Below are 14,594 nucleotides of genomic sequence, written 5' to 3' on the forward strand. Positions count from 1 at the left end.
ACAGAGAACCACAAGACGTGCGGGGTGGGACCCATTGTTAGGTTCCCAGAGACGGTTGCGGCGCCCGAGGCTCTAAATAGAACAGAGCACTCTGGACCGTACTCTGCCCTCAGCCAAACTGGGAACATAGTCTCTTGGACATATGTCTGACGGACAAATATCCGTCGGCATTATGTCCGAGAACCGTCTGATCCAATCAGCAACGCCCAAAGCACAACTAAGATGTGCAACAAGTGATGCTTGTTCTATCAGTGCTAGTTTCTGCTTGGGAACAACAGAGCTAAATTATTAATAGATTACTAGTACTGCGCTAGCCAGAAAGATATCACACCCCTCTAAAAGACGCAGCTTCCTCTAGGTAGTGTCAAAAATTAGGAGTAGATACAAAGGGCAAGCAGAGCTCCACAAGTCCCGAATGGCATATCTACTGTGTGTTTAACCCATTTGCTGGTGTTAAACACACAGTAGTGTAGGGTCGATGGCCCTTTAACTACAAGGATAGTATATAAAACAAGGCAAATACAGTGTACTGTAGAATTTTCTCCCCTTTAATATGTTTCTAATTATACATTTTACCTGCTGCAGTGTATTAAATTGTTTACAAATTGTTCCTTTACCTTTATTTTAAAACCTCACTCAATGTATTGTAACTCTATGAGCTATGAGGTTCAGCAAGTAACCCAGTTCTAAACTACCCTTTGCAATATTCCGTAGGGAAAAGCATTGCATTATAAAGCCCTAGTGTCTTAAAAGTATTTGATATTTATTGTATTATCCCCAACTTCACCCCTTGCCTGCCAATGGGAGCTACAAAACAAGACAAAGCAATGTTTTGCAGAATTTTCTCATGCCCAAGGGGGTTAATCATTAGAAATCTTTTGAATATAATAAGACCAAATACAAGTCAACTTCTGAAAGCTCACAGCAACTCTTATAACCTAAAGTGCTTCCAATTTTTCTTTTTTTGCTTACTCTAGCAAAAGAGGCTCATTTTGACTTGAAAAGCTGCTGTCAACACAGCCAGGAACATTTTCAATAATAAAAGCAGACTGTTACCACACGCACAATTTCTAGTCGTAATGAAACAGACTTTATAAGCACTTTAATGTAGAATGGTCTGCAAGGAATTAACCACAAATGTAGGGCTGTTAAATAATAATTAGAAAAGCCAAGCAGCACTTACATTTAAACCAGTGGGAGGAATATGACTTTTTTGAGCATGCAATACTGTAAAACCTTCATTGTACTTGCTCGGCGGGATCAACAACATTTAAGCAAAGGGACTTTGCCTTGCAAACCGTCAGCAGAAGAGCAGTTTCAGTCAGGAAACTACTGAGCAATTTGATTCAAACACAAAGTTCTGGAATGAAGTTGTGCATATTATATGAAAGTAGAATATTTTAGTGTATTTGGGGAAGCACATTTTAAAGGGGCATTATAATCCATGACAAGTTTTGCCCTAGTGCCCCTTGCATAATATGGAAAAACACAGCTAGAGCCCTAGCACAGAAGCCACAATGCATTGCAGCTCCTAAGCAGGATATGACCTGTGATTGATTACCTGTGTATGCCATTCCTAATTGGCTTACTAGAGGTTTCCTCCTCAGGAACTCCAATATATTGTAGCTCATGAGAAGGACTGTAGCTATGTGCAACTTCTCTGCAAAGGTTAAATGCCTAGTAAGCAACGCTAAAGAAAAAAATGGCATGAAATAAGTCATTAAAATATTTTGGGCCAGATTACGAGTGGAGGTTTTCGTGTTCATTTACACGCAGGCTAAATTGTGCTTGTATTACAAGTTGAAAGTTAACGCGATTACTTGAACGCAATTCAAGTTAACGCTCGTCAGGTTAGTGCGCCCTCAGAGCTGTGTTGAACTGTTTCGCGATACAAAAAAAGTGTCACAAAACACATCAAAAATGTTATAAGGGCAAAAAAAAAAATGTTATAAGGGCTTAAAGATATGAGGTCTCGGGCGTTAGGAAAAATAAGACAGGCAAAGGGCTTTAACATTGAGATACATACATATTAATACATTTATATATACATCCATAGAGATGTATGTGTGTATATATGTATAAAGTCTTCATTTCAAAGCTTTAAAAATAATGTATTAGGTGTTACTTATGTCAGTTTTGAGAGGGGCCTGGAACCTAACTCCCTCACTTCCCATTGAATTACATTATAAACTGTGTTTCAATTTACAACGGTTTCGATTTACAACCATTCCTCCTGGAACCTAACCCGGTGTAAACTGAGGGCTACCTGTGTGTATGTGTATATATATATATATATATATATACATATATACACACATACACACACACACACACACACACACACACATATATACATACATATAAATATATTCATATTTTTATGTCAAAATAGTGCACATGGGAATATGTGATCGGGTTTGTGCACGAGTTTGGTGGGTTTTTTCTACTTTTTTGGTCCATTGACTTCTATGGGGGAATAGGTTAACGCACGTGCAATATTGTAAGTTCAGCAATTGCACGCATCAGGTTAGCACAAGAGCGATAACTTTTTTACTTTCAACTCTTAATACCAGCAAAAACCAGACGAGCGCCAAATTTTTTATTTTTAGTGCAATTAGCTCTCTAGAGACACTAAATAGCGATCAACTCGTAATCCGGCCCTAACTGTTGCATTATAATGTTCCTTATAGATTCTACTGAATAAAACAGTTGTGTAAGTATATAACTTGTAATTGTACAAGGTCTATCATTTGAAAATAATTCTTAGTAAATAGCCTATTGATATTTTCTTATGGTCCAATTAATAACGACATAGGAGGATGTTATTGATGTGCTGTCACAGGAGCGAGCTGCACTTAGTCTTATGGCGCGGTCGGGCCGGGCTGTGACTATACAGCTGGCCCGATGCGCTGAGTAAATATAACAGACCCGCTCAGCAGAGAGCGGGTCTGTGAAACAGCGTTTTTTTTTTAAATTAATAGGGGAAATTATGTTTTATAAATGTTTGGCTAATATAATGTTATATAATTCTGCACTATGTGCAGAATTATAACACATTATTTTTAAGGTTTACTGTCCCTTTAAAGTGATATTAAAGTTGGGCTGTGTGGAATAGGTAGTTGGCTTAAAGGGACACTCAAGTCAAAATTAAACTTTCATGATTCAGATACAGCATGCAATTTTAAACAACGTTCAAATTTACTTCCATTAACAAAATGTGCACAGTCTTTTTATATTTACACTTTTTGAGTCACCAACTCCTACTGAGCATGTGCAAGAATTCACAGCATATACGTATATGCATTTGTGATTGGCTGATGACTGTCACATGTTACAAGGGGAGTGGAAATAGACATAACTTTGCCATTTATTTAACAAAAATCTACTACTCATTTGAAGTTCAGACTAAGTGCTATTGCATTGTCTTCTTTTCATGCATTTGTTGATTATGCAAATCTACAGTGTTGACTGGTCCTTTAAATATTTAACCCCTTAACAACACACGTCGTACAGGGTACGTCAGACACAAACTGGTCTTTAAAGACCAGCGACGTACCCTGTACGACGTTAGGGGTTTCAAGCGGCTGGAAACTATCCAAATCGCTTCCAGACGCTTTCAAGGTATTGCCGTGATCCCTCGATATTGAGGCATCACTGCAATACCTTTTTTGGCACACCGATGCAGAGAGGGCCATTCTGTGGCCCTCTCTGTATCGGCCAGCGATGGTGCCGATCGTTGGTGGGTGGGAGCAGCTGCAGGGAAGCGGGAGGGCGGCCCATCGCTGGTAGGCTTCCGGCCAGCAATGTAAAATGCCTGGCGGGTGTGCACGGAGCGCGCGTGGGAGGTGGGGGCGTGTGCGCGTCATCTGGCCGCAATTGAATTGACATTGAAAATTTGTAAGTGGTTGGAGAGAGTGGTGGGTGTGAGATGGCAGAGGGAAAAATAAATTTGACAACGGGATCGGGGAGGGGGGGTATGGTATGGGGGGGGCAGCTATACTACAGAAAAAGTAAAAAAAAAAAAAACACCACATTTTATTGCAAAGTGGGTACTGGCAGACAGCTGCCAGTACCCAAAATGGTGGTGCATAGTTAGTGGGGGGATCCTACACATTTGAATATTATAATTTTTTTTAAAAAAAACTAAAAACTTATTTTAGTACTGGCAGACTTTCTGCAAGTACTTAAGATGGCAGGGACAATTTTGGGGTGGGGGAGGGGAAGAGCTGCTTGGGAGGGATCAGGAGGTGGTATGTGCCAGGTGAGAGGCTGATCTCTACACTAAAGCTAAAATTAACCCTTCAAGCTCCCTAATTAACCCCGTCACTGCTGGCATAATACAAGTGTGGTGCGCAGCGGCATTTAGCAGCCTTCTAATTACCAAAAAGCAATGCCAAAGCCATATATATCTGCTATTTCTGAACAAAGGGGATCCCAGAGAAGCATTTTCAACCATTTGTGCCATAATTGCACAAGCTGTAAATAATTTCAGTGAGAAACCCAAAGTTAATGAAAAAGTTAAACAATTTTTTTATTTGATCGCATTTGGCGGTGAAATGGTGGCATGAAATATATCAAAATGGGCCTAGATCAATACTTTGGCTTGTCTACTACACTACCCTAAAGCTAAAATTAATCATACAAGCTCCCTAATTAACCCCTTCACTGCTGGGCCTAATACAAATGTGATGCACAGCGGCATTTAGCGGCCTTCTAATTACCAAAAAGTAATGCTACCGCCATAAATATCTGCTATTTCTAAACAAAGGGGATCCCAGAGAAGCATTTATAACCATTTGTGCCATGATTGCACAAACTGTTTGTAAATAATGTCAGTGAGAAACCTAAAGTTTGTGAAAAAGTGAACGATTTTTTTTATTTGATCGCATTTACAGCTAAACACAAACACTGCAGAAATTTAAAAATAGCCCTGGTCCTTAAGGGAAAGAAACTGAAAATTGCCTTGTCCTTAAGGGGTTAAACATATATACATATATACACAAAAAACAGATAAAAATGGTGCACTTGGTTAATACTAATGCGCTTACATAGGTGCCAGCAGTCCCAAGTGCTTTATTACAAAAAGACACAGGATCAGAAGTGGAGGTCCATTCCCCACTCAACAGCTAAAAAATAAACACACAGATAAAATCACACACATGTATGGTCCAGCAAAGACACGAGAGCTACAAAGAAATTGCCTAACAACAAATACCCCCACATGCTAGCAAGTAAAAGAACCGGCCGGCCTTAAAACAGTAACACCGGTGTATCCAGCGTTACTAATGACAGTGTCCAGTTCAAAACTGTGTACTAGAGAGTTCAGTGAAAACTGTGGCTATCATACCGCCCGGGCACTCAAGCGTCAGGTGACACGCACCGGTACAGCAGTTAACTCCTGAAGTACACGTGTTAAGTTCAGGCAATAACAAACTCCAAATAGATATTGCAGTTGGTAGAGCTCCCACTTATGGCTCAAAGAAACCAGGATCCATTAGAGATGTTAAGTTTGCAAGGCTATGGGGATTGCAAGACTAGAAAAGCCGTTCACTGACCTCTTTTGTAAAGTCCAATTACTAGGTGCTTCCAACACGCCTTCTATAAATGGGACTCCAAACGGTAGGTACAGCGGCGTCTTCACTTGACAAAATTAAAATTTCCCCGCCACCACACTCGAGCAGCTCTCAGCTGTGCTGGACGTAGCAACCACGCCATCAGAGTACCAACATAACGCGTTTAACCCCTCCCACAAAGGGCTGGACATGGGGCTTTGTACGATTCTTTTACTCGTTAGCATGTGGGGGTATTTGTTGTTAGGCAATTTCTTTGTGTAGCTCCAGTGTAATTTCTGGGCCATACATGTGTGTGATTTTATCTGTGTGATTATTTTTCAGCTCTTGAGTGGGGAATGGACCTCCCACTTCTGCTCCTGTGTCTTTTTGTAATAAAGCACTGTTTTCACTGTGTGCAGCCTTGTCTCTATAGAGAGAAAGTGAGATAGATAGATTATATATATATATATATATATATATATATATATATATATATATATATATATATATATATATATATATATATATATATATATATATATATATATTTGCTATGTTTATTTTTATTTTTTTTAAAATACAACCCTGAATATTTTAAATTTGTATATTAGTTACAGCTCTTTACCACTCCTTCCTCCACCCCTTTTAGTTTCCATGTTTAGAGAATCTGTGACTCTCCCACCCACTCTCTAGGTAGGCATTCAGGCATGCTCTTGAGATGGGCAGTGGTCTGCATGCGCAATTCTCAGCTATATGCTCCTATATAAACTATGAATCATGAGATTCATTGTTTACAGCTGGAGCGGAGAGCAGTGTAGCGCAAAACTTCGCTATCGTGATCCATCTTTACTTAATGAGCAATTAAATAATTGTAAGTAGATTTTTTTTCCCCAATATGTGCACAATTAAAATATTAAACAATATGAATGGGCACATAGAATTGTTATTTATAGGCACCACAGCGCTATTATTGTGGCCCAGGGAATGATCTTCAGTCTGGTGAATGATTGACGTAATCTGCGATTCCCTTAGGTTACAACTGCGCATGAGATATCCATGAACACAAATAAATGATAACAATGAACGTGCACGGAGTCAGGGATCAGGAGAAAAAAGAAGCGCATACGCAATGGATAAAAGGGGCGTTCTGTGTAGGGAGTTGGCCACCTAAAGGCCAGAAAATCAATTGGCTGGACGAAGAAACGTCACAAAAAAAAGAAAAGGAGCAGAAGAAGATTGGTGCTGGGAGAAAATCATAGAGATTAGCTATAATAAAACTTATTTTGAAATAAAAAAACATGAATGAAAGTGTTCGACTTTGATGGTAAACTTGATCGATATGGAACATATCCATGTAAATTGCATTACTTTAAGGTGGACAATTTTCACCTGTCATCAGCCAATGAGCAAGATACCTAAGATGATCTGTGAAAAATGTACCTATGTAAATGCCCCATGTCATAAAAAACAAACATTCTTATAAAATCTCTGCTTCTCAATATAAGAAAACATTCATAGATAAGGCCACTTTAGGGTCTAAAATATAAAACTAACAAAACCTCATAAAACTCTGAACCAATTTTATTCATAAATAATAGTTTATATGATAAATAATCATAAATCTTGCACAACAAAGGCTATAAATTATAAGATTACATGAAAAAGGAGTAAAAACACTAATTTACAATAAAGTATATATATATATAAACCATAACTTGCTCCCACAGTTGCTTCACAGATTATGAGGAAAACATGGCATGAATTAGGTATGATTTGAAGCTACTATAGAATTACTGAGAAACATATACTGGCCACTTAGTAGACTACATTCTTAAAAGGGACAGAAAATCAAAATTGAAATCTGCATGGGTGTATTTAAATAGAAAGAATTTTGTAATATACTTCCATTAGCAGAAATGCTTCCAGTAAAAGTTAATAGTGGTTTTCAGTGGCATACGAATATATCTGTGCCTTGTGCATTACACACCACTGCCAGCTATCTGAGCAGGCAGATATAAATATAATATTTAGTTATGCATAGTAAAACAACTTTGTAATCTACTTTGAAGAATTATTTTGCCACCTTTTCGCGTAATTTAGCTATGAAAATAATGATTTTTTTCCTATTCTCAGACCTGTAAATGCACTCTGCTGACTTTTAAAGGTTTTCCCTGCTGCATATTTCTTTCCCTAATTGGCTTTAACAGATAACCATAAACCAATTAACTTTATATTTAACTTAAAGGTTCATGAAACCCCAAATTTGTATTCTGTGATTCAGATAGAGCATGAGACTTTAAACAACTATCAAATATACTTCTATTATCAAATTGTCTTTGTTGCAAAGCAGGGAAGTAACCTCAGGAACATGCACCTCAGGAGCACTATACAGGGAGTGCAGAATTATTAGGCAAATGAGTATTTTGACCACATCATCCTCTTTATGCATGTTGTCTTACTCCAAGCTGTATAGGCGCGAAAGCCTACTACCAATTAAGCATATTAGGTGATGTGCATCTCTGTAATGAGAAGGGGTGTGGTCTAATGACATCAACACCCTATATCAGGTGTGCATAATTATTAGGCAACTTCCTTTCCTTTGGCAAAATGGGTCAAAAGAAGGACTTGACAGGCTCAGAAAAGTCAAAAATAGTGAGATATCTTGCAGAGGGATGCAGCACTCTTAAAATTGCAAAGCTTCTGAAGCGTGATCATCGAACAATCAAGCGTTTCATTCAAAATAGTCAACAGGGTCGCAAGAAGCGTGTGGAAAAACCAAGGCGCAAAATAACTGCCCATGAACTGAGAAAAGTCAAGCGTGCAGCTGCCAAGATGCCCCCAGTTTGGCCATATTTCAGAGCTGCAACATCACTGGAGTGCCCAAAATCACAAGGTGTGCAATACTCAGAGACATGGCCAAGGTAAGAAAGGCTGAAAGACGACCACCACTGAACAAGACACACAAGCTGAAACGTCAAGACTGGGCCAAGAAATATCTCAAGACTGATTTTTCTAAGGTTTTATGGACTGATGAAATGAGAGTGAGTCTTGATGGGCCAGATGGATGGGCCCGTGGCTGGATTGGTAAAGGGCAGAGAGCTCCAGTCCGACTCAGACGCCAGCAAGGTGGAGGTGGAGTACTGGTTTGGGCTGGTATCATCAAAGATGAGCTTGTGGGGCCTTTTCGGGTTGAGGATGGAGTCAAGCTCAACTCCCAGTCCTACTGCCAGTTTCTGGAAGACACCTTCTTCAAGCAGTGGTACAGGAAGAAGTCTGCATCCTTCAAGAAAAACATGATTTTCATGCAGGACAATGCTCCATCACACGCGTCCAAGTACTCCACAGCGTGGCTGGCAAGAAAGGGTATAAAAGAAGAAAATCTAATGACATGGCCTCCTTGTTCACCTGATCTGAACCCCATTGAGAACCTGTGGTCCATCATCAAATGTGAGATTTACAAGGAGGGAAAACAGTACACCTCTCTGAACAGTATCTGGGAGGCTGTGGTTGCTGCTGCACGCAATGTTGATGGTGAACAGATCAAAACACTGACAGAATCGATGGATGGCAGGCTTTTGAGTGTCCTTGCAAAGAAAGGTAGCTATATTGGTCACTGATTTGTTTTTGTTTTGTTTTTGAATGTCAGAAATGTATATTTGTGAATGTTGAGATGTTATATTGGTTTCACTGGTAAAAATAAATAATTGAAATGGGTATATATTTGTTTTTTGTTAAGTTGCCTAATAATTATGCACAGTAATAGTCACCTGCACACACAGATATCCCCCTAAAATAGCTATAACTAAAAACAAACTAAAAACTACTTCCAAAACTATTCAGCTTTGATATTAATTAGTTTTTTGGGTTCATTGAGAACATGGTTGTTGTTCAATAATAAAATTAATCCTCAAAAATACAACTTGCCTAATAATTCTGCACTCCCTGTATGTCAGCAGATTTGCAAGAGCACTAGATAGCAGCACTATTATCTATCATGTACTGCTTCAGATACTTATCTACGTATCTCTTCAACAAAGATCAGCATGGGAACAAAGCAAAATGTAATAATTGAAGTAAATTGGAAACTTTAAAAATAGTAACTGTCGGAATCACAAAATAAAATTTTTGTGTTTCATATCCCTTTAATGGTTGGTGTCTAAAAGGTTTTAGCACTAAGTAGGCAGCTTTTTGCATAAAAAGCAATCTCCATATTATATACCAATCCACAAAGCAATATGATAAAACTGAACCACTTAGGATCTATTTCTGCACTACTTACTTTCTACGTTTCTTCTTGCTGACTTTAAGATTAGTTCCACCCCACTCTCCCCAACCAGGCAGCACTAGATTGATGTCCTTCGGTTTCCCAGCATCTTCAGCACTACGCTTCTCTGTCAGGAAGTCCCTGATGACATCATCTCCAGCAAATGCTTCGTGAATAATCATCTTCTGATCAACATCACCGTCCTCCTCCTGCATTAGGGAACAACAAGAAATAAATACCAAAATCTACAACATGAGCAGCACTTCTCATTAAAAAATAGAATTTGACAAAAGATAAAAACCATAGGCCATCAAAGTCTGCCCAAATTTCCAATAAAATGTAAGCTTCATTAGTACGTAGGATAGGATCCTTAAAGGGACATTCTATACTAGAATTTTTATTGTTTTAAAAGATAGATAATTCCTTTATTACCCATTCGCCAGTTTTGCACAACCAACATGGTTATATTAATGCACTTTTTACCTCTGTCATTACCTTGTATCTAAGCCTCTGCAGACTGTCAAACTTCCAATAGTTTGCTTAAGTGACGAGCAACTGCAGATTGCAAAACACGCTGTTGAAAGCTGGAAACCAACCAATTAGGTAAGTATCAGGGCCAACCGCTCTGGATACGTCACTGCCGACACGTGTTTTACCCCCCACGTGAATACAGCATCATTGGGGCTTCCTCAGGGCAAAACGTTTCGGTTGGTTTTCAGCTTTCAACTGTGTGTTTTGAAATCTGCAGTTGCTCGTCACTTAAGCGAACTATTGGAAGTTTGCCATTGAGGATGAATACTTTCAATGCTAACCGGAAATACTATGGATATCTCCTCTATGGAAAATACGTTTTCAGAGCAAGGCTGCAGTGAAGGTGGTAACTATCATATACACCTTTTCACAGAGGAATCCAGTTTGTTATATGAACTGTTCTTTGTTCACATGATGCTGGACTGTTTTGTCCTCACTTATTATGGACATGTTTGTTGCGGATTATGAAATATGCAACTGTATTAATCTAAACTGAACCAAACCCTTACTGGTAGCGCCCGATTTAATTGGGGGTGTACATAGATCCGATGTCTGCATTATATTATATTTCATGAAGATGTGGACTATTGATTTATAGTGGTGTCCTCTGAAACAGGTGTTGTACACACCCCTCATCATGGCACGCTTACCATTGTCTAAACACATGTATAATAGCACATATAACTATATGTCCACAACAGCATAGATCCTCAAGGATCACCAAGGTAGCCTATTTTATTCGCCTGCGTAGCGAAGCTACCCTCTGGTGGAGGTGTTGCTACTTCGTTATTATGTATGCATTGATCAACATTGTATTTCATATGTTTATACTTAGGATATGGTGAGAGCTTGAAGGAGTTTTTATGTTAAGCATAGATCCTCAAGGATCACTAAGGTGGCCATTTTTCGCTTAGGCTGCGAAGCCACCCTCTAGTGAAGGTGTTGCTTTATTTAGCTTTCACCTTTTTGCTAATTTCTATCTTCTTTTTTAGGTAATCTGAACACCTGTATCTTGTGATGTCTATACTATTTAGCTATGGTTCATTTGTCTACATTGTATTTAGAGATTTGACCTCATGATGTATATTCTTGATTAGATAGGCACTGCAGTCACCACCTATATGTTTATGGTGTGACGACACATCCTTTGTCTAATAATTAAAAACAGTGTGCTGAAATCCCTGTCTTGTATGTAGTAACTAATTGAGTTCGTACATTCTCTTCCTTATTTGTAGTCTAAACATATCAACTTAAAGGATCTGCACACTATCCCCTTAATAGGGTGCAATATACCCATCATAACTTTGCTTGGGTTTGTATTAGTATATCTCCCTTAAAAATAAAAAAAGTAAATTTATGCTTACCTGATAAATGTATTTCTTTTTCGATGCGATGAGTCCACGGATTTCATTCTTACTTGTGGGATTACGCCTCCTGGTCAGCAGGAGGAGGAAAAGAGCACCACAGCAGAGCTGTATAAATAGCTCCTCCCTTCCCTCCCAACCCAGTCATTCGACCAAAGTTAGGAAGAGAAAGGAAAAGCCAAGGTGCAGAGGGGTCTGAAGTTTAACAAAAAATATAATAACCTGTCTCATCAAACAGGGTGGGCCGTGGACTCATCGTATCAAAAAAGAAATACATTTATCAGGCAAGCATAAATTTGCTTTTCTTTTTCAAGATACGATGAGTCCACGGATTTCATCCTTACTTGTGGGATACAATACCAAAGCTATAGTACACGGATGAAACGGGAGGGACAAGATAGGGAACCTAAACAAAAGGCACCGCAGCTTGAAAAACTATATTCTCAAAAACAGCCTCAGTTGAGGCAAAAGTATCAAAGTTGTAAAATATGGAAAAAATGTAAAGAGACGACCAAGTCGCAGCCTTGCAAATCTGTGCAACAGAAGCATCATTTTTGAATGTCCATGAGGAAGGCACAGCCCTAACGGAAAAAGCTGCAATCCATTCAGGAGGCTGCTGTTCAGCAGTCTCATATGCAAAGCGGATGATACTCTTCTGCCAAAAAGAAAGAGAGGTAGCTGTAGCTATCTGACCCCTACGAGTTCCGGAAAAAACAACAAACAATTTAAATGAATGGCGAAAATCCTTAGTCGCCCATAAGTAGAACTTCAAAGCACGGACCACGTCCAAAGTATGCAATAGACACTCCTTCTCAGAAGAAGGATTGGGACACAAGAAAGGAACAACAGTTTCCTAATTAATTTCCTCCACAGAAATAACCTTAGGAACAAAACCAAGTATAGGTCATAACAAGACCTTAGCCAAAGAAAAATAAGGCAAGGCAAATTTATATGATAATGCCGAAAACGCAAACACTTCTTTGAGCAGAAGAAAAAACAAAAAATAAAGCTTTCCAAGATAAACTTAATATCAATGGAATGCATAGGTAATTCAAATTCAAACTCCACGGAGGTGCAATTGGAGAAAACACAGGCCGGACTCTAACCATAGCCTGACAAAAAGAATGAACATCTGGGACAGCTGCCAAACACTGTTGTACCAAAGTAGAAAAAACAGAGATCTGACCCTATAGGGAACTCTCTGAAAAAAAGCCTTTAAGGAAAAACAAAATCCTGGGAATCCTGTCTTTCCTCCCTGAGGAACCCTGGATTCACACCAGAAAATGCCCCATCTTATGGAAAATCATTCAAATGACAGGCTTACACGCCTGAATTAAGGTAACTATGACCAAATGAACAGGATCAAGCGTCCAATCTCCAAGCAAATAGCCAGAGTTCCCTCCGCAACAGTAGTATCCAAGAATGTAGAGACACATTCACCAGATCGGAATACCAAATCCTGCGAAACCACGCAGAAGCGAGGAGAAGCACTGATGACTCCTCTAATTTGACCCAGCAAAGAAGCACAAATGGGGGAAATAGACATGCTAGACCGAAGGACTAAAGAGCTGCCAGGGCAGTTATCAGCTCGGACCGGTGGACCCGAACCGAGACCTGCATCCCAAAAGCCAGGCAGTCTGACAAGATGCCATGAGATCCAACTCTGTCCGACCCCAGAAGAAAATCAGGATGGAGAAAACTCCCGTATGGAGTTCCCACTCACCCGGATGAAATTCTGGCCATTCAGAAAATCCGCTTCCCAAAAATCCACCCCAGGGATAAGGAACACTGACAGATAGCGAGAAAGAAACTGGGCCGAAACAAACTGGGGCCAGACCAGAAGAGCCTCTAAGCTCGCTTACAGTAGCATGAAGTCTATAAAAAGAACAGACTCCACATGAGTCCACACACTGCAAAATCACATACCCTGAGATAAGGGGACCTGAGAAGACAAGTTTACATAAGCTACTTTACATTGTCCAAGTATGCTAAACTGCATAGGACTGAATGGAACTAACCAATGAAAATTTAAGTGACACAAGACGCTGCACAGATTAGTGATATATATAAGGATAAAAGGTTGAGTGGACCTCACCGGGGAATGAAGCCTCAGGTTGTTACAGAGCTCAGCCATAGTGCCTTAACATGCTGAGCCAACTGTCCGGTTAATGTCCATTGTCAACGCCACCAGTCCGAATACCTCTACACACTGGGTCACAGAAGGCCGAGAGGTGGACTGAGGGACTAGACCAGAATTACCCTGAGTTCCTGACCTCGGTCAGAAAAATCCTCAGTGACATGGAATTCAGCATGATTCCCAAGAGAGCAACCCTTGTGCTTTGGACCAAGGAACACCTTCCTCCACCCGTGAGCTCACGAGAGGTAGAACACCACGTTCGTGCAAAACTTGCTTGCTGTAAAGATGACCCCTGAACTAGTGACATTAGCCAGATAGGGCGCCATTGCCAAGCCCCGTAACTGAAGCACCGCTAACAGCGATCCCCGAGTCTCCGAAAAAACTTGGGACCAAGGCAAGCCCGAAAGGAAACACGAACAGGAAGTGTTTACCCAAAAAAAGGTAAACCCCAGAACTTGAGACGAGTCTCATGAACGTCACCATGAGAGTACTTGACCCTTTCACAGGTGATATAAGCCGACCTTCAAAGACCAAGGCCTTACAAAATGGTCAGAAAAATTCCCATTGGTTAGGAACAACAATCCAACTGGTAACCCTATACCCAATACCAGAATTAGGACTGGGTCAACCACTCCCAGGTCTGAGAGGACTTCCTACGCAGTGTAAGAACTTCCCTCCCTATGTCTTAGCCTCAGACAATTATGAAAGCAGAAACTGCCCCTGAGAGGAAAACATTTGAGTTCAAA

The 14,594-nt window shown here is 39.9% G+C and overlaps 1 protein-coding gene across 1 annotated transcript in view; it reads right to left on the minus strand.

The window, feature by feature from the left end:
• The window catches only part of LOC128643766 (U3 small nucleolar RNA-associated protein 14 homolog A-like), a 60,241-nt gene that overhangs the window by 31,096 nt on the left and 14,551 nt on the right, over positions 1–14,594 (minus strand). Inside the window, 1 exon segment of the mRNA XM_053696583.1 lies at positions 9,832–10,025. Within this exon segment, the coding sequence (XP_053552558.1) occupies positions 9,832–10,025 (194 nt within the window).

Source organism: Bombina bombina, unplaced genomic scaffold (genome assembly GCF_027579735.1).
Source record: "Bombina bombina isolate aBomBom1 unplaced genomic scaffold, aBomBom1.pri scaffold_1270, whole genome shotgun sequence".
Taxonomy (NCBI): Eukaryota; Metazoa; Chordata; class Amphibia; order Anura; family Bombinatoridae; genus Bombina; species Bombina bombina.